This window comes from Triticum aestivum, chromosome 1A (assembly GCF_018294505.1).
Source record: "Triticum aestivum cultivar Chinese Spring chromosome 1A, IWGSC CS RefSeq v2.1, whole genome shotgun sequence".
NCBI lineage: Eukaryota > Viridiplantae > Streptophyta > Magnoliopsida > Poales > Poaceae > Triticum > Triticum aestivum.
The window spans coordinates 508,058,014-508,068,509 of NC_057794.1; the positions used below are offsets into that span (position 1 = coordinate 508,058,014).

General features: G+C 42.7%; 1 protein-coding gene across 2 annotated transcripts in view; it reads right to left on the reverse strand.

Annotated features, from left to right (window-relative positions):
- LOC123061130 (zinc finger CCCH domain-containing protein 36) overlaps positions 1 to 4,985 on the reverse strand; it is a 10,448-nt gene extending 5,463 nt beyond the window's left edge. The window contains exons 1-5 of one of the 2 annotated variants that reach the window (XR_006428508.1): positions 4,674 to 4,985; positions 2,393 to 2,519; positions 2,026 to 2,225; positions 589 to 1,922; positions 335 to 503 (exon numbers count right to left, since the gene is read on the reverse strand). Coding sequence is in view for 1 of the 2 variants with exons in the window: in XM_044484087.1 (XP_044340022.1) it covers positions 474 to 503; positions 589 to 1,922; positions 2,026 to 2,225; positions 2,393 to 2,519; positions 4,674 to 4,824 (1,842 nt within the window). In the remaining variant the exon portion in view is untranslated. Of the gene's footprint in view, positions 1 to 124; positions 504 to 588; positions 1,923 to 2,025; positions 2,226 to 2,392; positions 2,520 to 4,673 lie in introns of those variants that run through there. The other variant, XM_044484087.1, reaches the window with a different exon arrangement.
- Between the last annotated feature and the right edge of the window lie 5,511 nt (positions 4,986 to 10,496).

A 10,496-nucleotide genomic window follows, 5' to 3' on the forward strand; every position in this document is an offset into this window, starting at 1 on the left:
TTTTTGTTCCACAACAAATTGTTGCTCCTTCTATCTCCCCCAATCAAGCACAACAGGTTATGTAGATATTGCATCTTGCAAGATGATTACTTACCAAACAAAATGAACAACGATGACACTGTACTTTAAGCAAGATGAATACTTCAAACAGATTCAACAACACTATTTAAGTACCAGTCCATAGATTAACCACACATGCAGCAAGGTTTCTACATTGGTTGCACTAGATGTCCTCTCAGCTAACAGGCATACATTAAATTAAAACTCCACCACAAAGTACTACTACATAGTCTGACTAAGCCTGTAAACCAGCCAGGGTTATGCAACTCAATACCTACTGCAGATCAGGCCTAGCAACATTGGACTGCAGATCAGGCCTAGCAACATTGGACTGCAGATTAATCACATCGGAAAGGTGTTTGCTGAAAGCCCATATCTATGGTGATGGAGCTCAGCATTTAGAAGTCTGGATCTCATCTTGTACCATGCCTATCAACATATGCCTGACATAAAATAAATAGACTGGAATCAAACATAGGAAAGTTAACAGCTATGTGCATCATTGAATTGCATATTCAAGTTTTTTACCTTCACAAGCTTTTCAATCTTTGTTCCAGACATGGTTATATAATCAGTTATCAATTCTTTAGTAGCTGGTACTTGATGCAGGTCAACTGTAGCAAGAACTTTGTCAACAGATTTTTTTACTATCAGTTTATGAGCATCTTTACTCAGTTTGCCTTCCTTCCAAATAGGTTTCAGCAACTCCTTCACATGTTCTGCCAAATGAATACGGAAATAATCTTTGGTTCTTTCAAAAGCTTTCACCAAAGTATCGCCATCCAGACTAGAGCGTTCCTTACCAGGTGCAACCAAGCCTGCAAACTCATTTGACCCTTTTGCCGACATATTCCTTGCCAACTTATCATAAATCAATGATTTGTTGATGTCTCCATCTATAACACCATTCCCAGCAGTGTGCTGACTTGAAATGCTGCAGGATATGTTGGAGGACTTGAGAATATTGCCACTCTCAACTTTGGGAGGGTTCATACTGTCAGCAAGTGGGTCATATGGACTATTTGAAGGTGATGTACTGTTGGGAAACTCAACAAGAGGTACAAAAGGCACTGAAGTTACCCAAGGGTCATCCTTGATTGGGGAAAGGTGCTCAGGCTGACATGAACTGCTTGCACGTAACCCAGGCCTAGATGTACCACAGCCCTTGTCAAAATATACATCTTTATGGAGACCAAATTTCTCGATACCAGGTGTTAACTGATGAAGGGACGTCATTCCTAGGTGAGTAATTCCTCGAGAAGGTTGGCTACCCAAGGAATGAACAGAGCTATTGTGGCCTGGACTTCTGAACCCTGTTATACTGTTTGAGCTGTATGAGGCAAAGCTTGAACTATGTTCTTTCTGATGTTTGTGAGGAAGATTTTCTGTTGGTCCACCATAAGCAGATCGCTTCTCACCATACTGGGGATAGTCAAATGAAACAGATGAGTAAAATGGTCGATGCCAATAATCAGAGACATGAGAATCACTTAGGCTGCTTGCTTTAGCCACATTCAGATCCGGCAACAGCTTTGCTCCATCTAAATGCAATCTACTTAAGGTTTCCCTGCCATCCAAGTAGCTATCAGAGGGCAAACTAATATGGTGTCCCATGAGACTAGGTTTGTGGTTTTTCCCTTGAACTGAGATCTGCACCAGCTCATTTACAGGAGGGGTAGGCTTTGTAGTCCAGAAATTATCAGTTCTGCAAGACCTCTCCTCTGAAATATTTAGGTTGGGCGAGTTATGAGCCAGCCCCCTATGATCTGCGCCATAAGAATGAATGAGGGTCCTATATCGCCCATAGTTGTGCAGATCATTCAAGTTGGATACACATTGTGCTTCAAATCCTTCTTCAGAGCCTGAGCACGGGTGGAGCAATCAAAAGTACTTAGATTTATAGAGCAATCAAAAGTTTGTGGCTGCAAGATATTATTTAAACATTATCCTATAAAAATCTCATACCTCTATGTTTCCCATAACCAACTGATGTGAGTGAACCAGCATTTTCTTCTTGACTCCACAGGTTACCAAAACCAGAACCCTCTCTTTCATGAGGAGAAGTGCAATTCTTTCCTTTCTTGCACTGGCCTTGAGCATTAAAGGTACCCGTAGGGGTTCTGGTTTTGCTCCCCAGATCTCCACCAGGAGATGAGCTACTAAATCTAGGTTGTGAATGTGTTGAGTGAATTAGTGAATCAAATGACTGTTTAAGAAGTGCAAGATAAAAGAACATTATGTCTTACATCAAACACCACAGCAAAGATAGAAATATTGTTCGAAGGTTCAAAATTCCTAGTGCACACAGAAGTAGCAATAATAATAGATGTACCTCCAAGCATTAGTATCTGGCATATCCGGACGTAGAAGATTGCCACTGCCAGCTTTCTTCAGATATTTGACATTGTTATGAGGCAGGAGTGTTGGCTCCTTTTCAGCAGTAGTCACTCCAATAAAACCTAGAAAATGTATGGTTATAATGAGATCCAAGTTTCAACATATACAACCAATTCATCTTAGTGATCTTCATACAAAATTCATACCGATATTCAACTTATTCGTACTAGCCATTCTATATTCCACCAATCAATTAAAACGCTTAATCTCAAGGAAACTGTTAACAGGCTCCAAATAGCAGAAACCCGATACTTGTACAATGTAGCTGACATACACCTAAAGGATTTTTTTTAGTCCAGCAGGCTGCTAACTTATACCATTACAATACATCAATCACTGACGAGAATCATTCCATGCAAGATTTCCTAGGAGTAAGAAATAAATTTGATTTAAGATCCCTATGACTGACTCCAGAACCAACTACTGTTGACTGAAGTTCAGGATTTCAATGTTTATTTTCCAGTTTGACTGAACCCTGGAGGCTGAAAAGCTTCTATTGATTTAAGCAAACAACAAATGGACATAGAAGAATGGTACGATCATGGGATATGGGATATAATGGTCCCAAATAAAAAAGGCTGCATAGAGTGTTAGCTTTACCATGGCAAAACCAATGATAAGTAAATAGGGTTGGAATCAGAGGATATAATAGGAGCAAACAAACCAGTTAGTGATAGCTTATAGCATGATACGGGCCAAATTTGGTACATACATGTTATGGATGTATTGGGCAATGGGCAATGACAGCAAGAGTAGCAACTTGGACAAGCTTCTGCTGGAATTTGTGGAGCCCAATTCAGCCAAGAATAATGGTACAGAAGGAGTCCAAGTGAAAGGATAAGTAATTATTATAAGACTAGAAGGGAGAGAATTAGGAAAGATTCCAGGAAATTATAAGAAGTCCAACCGTAATAGAAAGGTCTGCGGGGACCAAGGTCTTTCTTCCTTCTCTACTCCAATATTCACAACAATACGCTTAATACAATTCTCATGACTGAAAACAAGCCTTCCCTGCTACGAATGAGAAGGCCATTGGACTTGTCCATTTCATCCTTATATTTGTGAACCACAAGGTTGTGAGGGATGAGCTAATCAAATGTAAACCAAGATAATTCTCAAGATGGACCTATGACTATGAGTCATAACATGCCATGAAAACCTGTTGCATATCAGTATGCAAGCCTGCGAAACCGCACTCTTGTCATGAGCAATAGACTGAAAAACAATTGACCCTCTCCCTAACATCAGCACAGCAGTAATCACAAGATAAGCATAAGAAGGCACTTCACCATATATGCCAATCGGTTGACTTGATGGTCAACCAAATATTCCTACGTTCCTTCGACAAAATTAGCAACATCAGGGTTTGCCTCAACATTTACTGTGCTAGGCCGTTGGTTGACTAAAGCGGTAAAAAAAGGGTTTGTTTTTAATAAAAACCAAAAACAAGGAATCTGAACCATTAATCATTCATGAAAGGCAGAATTTTATAACTAATTGTTTACGCTTGCGTCACGCAACTTCACAACCAACTGCCCTAGATAGCTATATCCACGTGGTGGCGTAATCTATTAGGATATACAGAAACGGCAAAAAAGTGCCTCAAACAACACGACAAGCTGCTCCACTGATCTACTACATTGACATTGTGTCGAGCTACGATCTAGTTGCTGCTATACTGCGCAAGCTGCTTCACCTACTTAAATACACGCGTCGAGCTCCTTGTCGTATAGCAACTAGTCGTACCAATGACGTCACAAGCATAGAACGATACAAGTCATCAAGTCAACCATAGTCAGCAACAGAACTTCATAATAACCCATCTACCTAAAATAGCATAGCAATGCCAGCAACATAAACAAGCGCTAACGGCTACCATTGAAAAACAGGCGCCAAAGGCTAAGTTATGCAATTCAAGCATTCCAAGGCAAACCCTAGAAAACTGCATGCATAATTTCTCGCCTTCTACCAGATCTCCAACACCCCCTGATGCCAGATCAACTACCCAGCACCTCTCCTACACAAGCAAAACAACTTAATAGTATCAATCATCAATCAACCACACAAAGGATGTGCATTTTCCCCGCCGGATCTTACCATCCGCGCCTCGCCTGCACAGATCTAGCGTTTCAAAGCAATCACGCACCGAAACTAGGAGCACAGGCAGTACATTAACCGGTAAAGCATGCGTTTAGAGGGCGATCGAGGGGCAATACCATGAGAACTGCCGGCGTTCGCGTAGCCCCAGGCCCTCTTCAGCCCGGCCCGCTCCGCCGCCTCCTCCGGCGGGTTCATGATCTCCATCTCCACCTCCCTAATCTCGTCCTTCGCCGACAGCCCGCTCACGAGGCCGGCGGCGGTCGCCATCGGGGGCGACGGGCGACTGCGGTGCTGCGCTGCGCTGCGGCTGCGACGGGGGTTGGTGGAGGGGGGAGGGAGGGGGAGGGGTCGGCGGCGGCGAGGTGCGCGTGAGGGGGGTGGGGGGATTTGGGGGCAAAACCTCGGTCGCTTCAGTTTCTTACCCCTCTCCTATCTCTATCTCAGCTGCCCTCGCATCGCGTTTGGGTCGCCACGGCGACGGGGTGGCCGGCTATAAAGGGCCGTGCGTCCCGGTGCCGGCCCGCGCGCGTGGGTTTTGCGTTTCTGCCGATTCGGCGGTCCCGGCGGTATATTTCAGGACGCAAATCCATCAATAAAGGGCCTTCATTCATTGCTCCCAACTCGAAACATCGTGCAGCTTTCGGCTTTGACACTTGAAACTCGCAAGGTGCCCCGGACATTTGCCATGGGACACTACGTCTTCGGAAAACAGAGGATGAAAACTTGGGATGCTGTCTGTTACTCCTTCCGTTCAGCATTACTTGTCTCAAAAATGGATGATCTAGAATTAAAATACGTCTAGATACATCCATTTCTGCGACAAGTAATTCCGAACGGAGGGAGTATCTCAGAAAACAGGATGATCTTTCATGGTTTTGCGGAACCTTTCATGACTTTGCGCGGGTAATTTTAACAGGGTATTATTCCAAACGGAACGGGCTTTTCGCGGGTGATTTTAATGGGATATTATTCCAAGCGAAACGGGCTTTTCGTGGGTGATTTTAATGAAGTATTATTCCAATCGGAAAGACAAGGAGGGAACCCGCGGAGTTGTGTGAAAATGGAGGGCTCGAGGGGTTGCTTGGACGATGGCGGCTTGCAGACCTGGGTTTTTCGGGATTTCCATTTACGTGGGATGGTGAAAGAGGCGCGGAGGAAAATATTCAAGTCAGGCTAGACCGAGCCACATGTAATGACGACTTTCTGCAAATGGTTCCCGAGACGTGTGTCGAGCATGTTTTTGGCAGAAGAATCTGAACAAACTGCCCTTCTTATTCGTGCTATGATGACACCGGTCATGAGAAATAAAAGCAGGAAGAGGATATTAAGTTATGAGGAGGCATGGACCCGGCACGAGCTATATGACGCCATGGTTGCTGACGTGTGGCAATCAGCTGACCACGACCAAGCTGGTCTTCGTGGGGTGTGTAGCAAACTGGGCAGGGTCACCAGCAACATGCGAAGGTGGAGCCGGACGATTTTTGGATCAATCCGACGGCAGATAGTGAAGTTTAAGGTGTAGCTTTGTGATGCCAAGGAGAAATCCTTGTAAACCAGGTATATACAGGAGGTTAAGGAAATAGAAGATCAACTTTTTTTGACACAACGAGCCTCCCTCGTTGATTTCCATTAAAGAAACCGCCACACAAGCTACAAAAGTATGTTGATCAAAAATAAAGAAGAAAACATTTAAGCAAGGGCTACCACACGCAGGCGAAGCACAACATGTCCAGACAAAAACACCCAAGCACAACAAGACCAAATTAACATCCATTACAAAAGCTAAAACGCAATCAACGCCACAAGGAGGCCAACCACGCGCCAAACACATGTATACACAGCCTAATCACCATCATCCAACTCCTATTCTTCTCCTCACAGGATTCCAGCCACGCTTCCCAGAGAACACCTCTCGCAATACCTCCCTGATGCGAGCCACACCCATCTCAGTTGCGTTTCTGTCTGGGTTTTTCTGCAATATACTCCAAGACTTCTGAAAAGAGCATAGTTTATACACAACAGAGGCAGGATCATCAGGGTAAAATCTTGTCAAAACACGCCCTATTTATGGTCTTCAATATGACCTAGGATGTAGTAACGCCCCCCCCCCCCAATGAGGACTACCCTCATATACTTCCTAGGGAAAGACTGAATCCAGTCTCCCATTAAATAAAAAAAAATCTGTCAAGGGTTCTTTTTTATCAAAGGTGCACATCACCACCTGCCAGGCAAACCTGGCCATGGCACATTTGAACAACAGGTGATTAGTGTTTCTTTGCACCCACAGAAATAACACTCTTCATTCCCAGTCCACTCCCTCTTGATCAAGTTCTCTTTAATAAGTGTGCTTCTCTTAATAAGCAACCAGGAAGACTCTGATTTTGAGGGGAACTTTCAGTTTCCAGATCCCTCTAAACCCACCACAGGCAGAAGATTTGAGAGGCATATATAGTCCTTTCACCATAAATCTATTCTTGGTATTCAGCAACCATAGCATCTTGTCTTTCTCATAACTCAATTCCACTAGCTTTGTCAATTTCTCCCATTGTCTCAAATACTCCTTCCGTCCGAAAAAGCTTGTCCCTCAAATGGATGTATCTAGCACCAATTTAGTGCTAGATACATCCATTTGAGAGACAAGCTTGGGATAAGCTTTTCCGAACGGAGGGAGTATTCATCATACAATGTCCTTCTTAAAGTGAAACTGGACCAGCCAAAACTTTTGGCATTTTTCACAGTAATCATCTTATCAAAGGAAATGTTGTATAACCTGGGGAGTAGCTCTGCCGGCTTTTTATCCCCAAGCCACACATCTTCCCAAAATAGAGTTCTAGCACCATCTCCAACTACCCTCCTGGTCAGGCTAAGAAACAACTCTCTGACCTTCATCAAACCTTGCCAAAAATGAGAGCCACCATCTCTCACAAAAGCCAAAGGTACTCTCAGATTGGTATTTATTTTGCAGCATTTCCTGCTAGAGCGCTTCAGAATTCTCAAGTTTCCACATTCACTTCATTAAAAGACATTTATTCATGACCTCAAGATCCAAAATGCCCAACCCCCCATAGCTTTTAGTCATACAGATAGTCTGCTAGCTAACTGGGTGGTATCTTTTCTTCTCTAGTGTTTCCTGCCACACCATCATAGCTCTGCTAGCATCCATGTTCTTCAACACCCCCTTTGGTGCTTCCAAAAAGGAGAGCATGTACAATGGAATGTTACTAAGACAAGAATTCACCAAAGTGATCCTATCTCCAGTTCATAGCAAGTTCATAATCTAGCCAGCCATCCTTTTCTCAATTTTTCGCTCAACTGGGCCCACTGTGTGTTACTCAATCTCCTATCATCCACAGGGAGCCCCAAGTAAAGCAAAGGAAGGGACCCTTCTTTACATGTACATATCTCCATGTAGGCTTTCTTTTTTTCCTTTGCACCCCCAAGCAAAAAACTTCACTCTTGTGAAAATTTATCATCAACCTAGAAAAGTGTTAAAAACACACAACACAAATTTCAAATTTCTAGCTTTGTTCAGATCATCCTCAAGCAGAAATATAGTATCATCTCCATACTGCAGAACAACCAGTCGATCCTTAACCAAGTGTGGCATAAGCCCAGATATCAGTCCTTGCTCCTAAGCTCTCTTAACCAGGATTGCCAGACCTTCGGCAATGATATTAAAACAGTAAAGGTGACAGTGGGTCTCCTTGCCTTACCCTTTTGTGTGTTGAGAAATATGGCCTAATGTGGTCATTGACTTTGACTACAACTCTGCCCCCTCACACCAACTTCATCACCCGTCACACCAAACATCACCAAAGCCTTTAGCTTGCATCATTTGGTACAGAAAGGGCCACTTGACCTTGTCATAAGCTTTCTCATAATAAATTTTGAAAAGCACACCACTCATTTTCTTAGTTTTCATCTCATGTAGTATCTCATGCAAGAGAACCACACCCCTCCATGATGAACCTCTCCTTAATAAATGAACTTTTGATTGATGTCTACTACACAACTTTTATTCTTGTAGACTCTATTGGGCCTCCAAGCGCAGAGTTTTGTAGGACAACAACAAATTTCCCTTAAGTGGATGACCTTAGGTTTATCAATCCGTGGGATGTGTAGGATGAAGATGTGCTCTCTCAACCAACCCTGAATCAAATACAATAAATCTCTTGTGTCCCCAACACACCCAATACAATAGTAAATTCTATAGGTGCACTAGTTCGGCGAAGAGATGGTGATACAGTGTAGTATGGATAGTAGGTGTAAGTTTTTGTAATCTGAACAAATAAAAACAACAAGATAGCAAGTAACAAAAGTGAGTAAAACCGGTGTTGCAATGCTTGAAAACAACGCCTGGGGTTCATACTTTCACTAGTGCAATCTCTCAACTATGCTAACATAACTGAATCATATAACCGTCCCTCAACGTGCGACACAGAATTACTCCAAAGTTCTTATCAATGGTGAAGAACATAAGATGAAATTGTTGTAGGTAGCAAACTACCTCAAAGTTATCAATTACGATCAATCTATTGAGCCATCCCTATAAGTGTCGCAAACAGTCCTAAAGTTCGTACTAAAATAACACCATATGATACGCATCAATCAACTCTAATGTCACCTAGATACTCCAATGTCTCACAAGTATCCATGAGTTAATTATCCGATATGCATCAAACAATTTTAGATTCATAATATCCAATTCAACACAAATAACTTCAAAGAGTACCCCAAAATTTATATCGGAGAAAGTAAGACGAAAATGTGTATCAAGCTATGTGCCTAGATTACCCCATTGTCACCTCGGGAATCCGCAAGTTAATTACCAAAACATATATCAAGTGACTCAATAGAATACCCCATTGTCACCAGCGGTATCCACATGCAAGACATACATCAAGTGTTCTCAAGTCCAAAATAATCAATTCGATAATAATGAAACCTCAAAGGAAAAGACTAAATTCATCGCAGCAAGATAGAGAGGGAAGAACACCATATGATTCAACTATATTAACAAAGATCATGGTACATCAAGAACATGAGAGAGAGAGAGGGGAAGAGAGAGGGGGAGAGAGATCAAACACATAGCTACTGGTACATACCCTCGGCCCCGAGGGTGAACTACTCCCTCCTCGTCATGGAGACTGCTAGGATGATGAAGATAAAGGAAATATGCCCTAGAGGCAATAATAAAGTTGTTATTTATATTTCCTTATATCATGATAAATGTTTATTATTCATGCTAGAATTGTATTAACCGGAAACTTGATACATGTGTGGATACATAGACAAAACTAGGCCTGGGCGTTCGATATAAACCAAAAATTCGGTTTCTACCATTCGATGTTTATTAAATTTCGGTTAGTAAAAATAGAATCCGAAAATGCTAGCTAAATATAGCTAACCGAAATTCCGGTTAACTGAAGTTTCAGTGTGGCTTTCGGTTTTATACCGAAGAACCACACTTCAACTATCCATGCTTAGATTGTAGCAGTGGCACCCTCTTATATATATAGGCATCAAATTTGAATCATCCGTCCAGGGAGCGAGGTGGGACTAAAGGAGACAAGCCGGCTGTACGCACATGCATGCCACCAAAGAAGCACACGTGAACTGGGCCTTGCGTCCTCTTGCATGCACTTTGGTCAAAAAAAGAAAAGGTAGGCCCATGTCATGGGAGTTGCGCATGATGCGTTGGTGGGCGATCGTGGGAGCATCGACGCGTGACTCCCGGAAGACATTGTTGCACGCATGCACGTGTATTTGCATCGTTTCTTTTGCTGATTCACGTTTCTTCAGGGTTTTTTCGGTTAACCGAGAATAAAACCGAACCTACCGAATTTTGTTCGGTTAGTTGACATGAAAACCGAATTTTGTTGTGACACTAGAAAAAATCAAAAATTCGGTTTATTTGGTTTCGGCATCGGTTCGGTTTA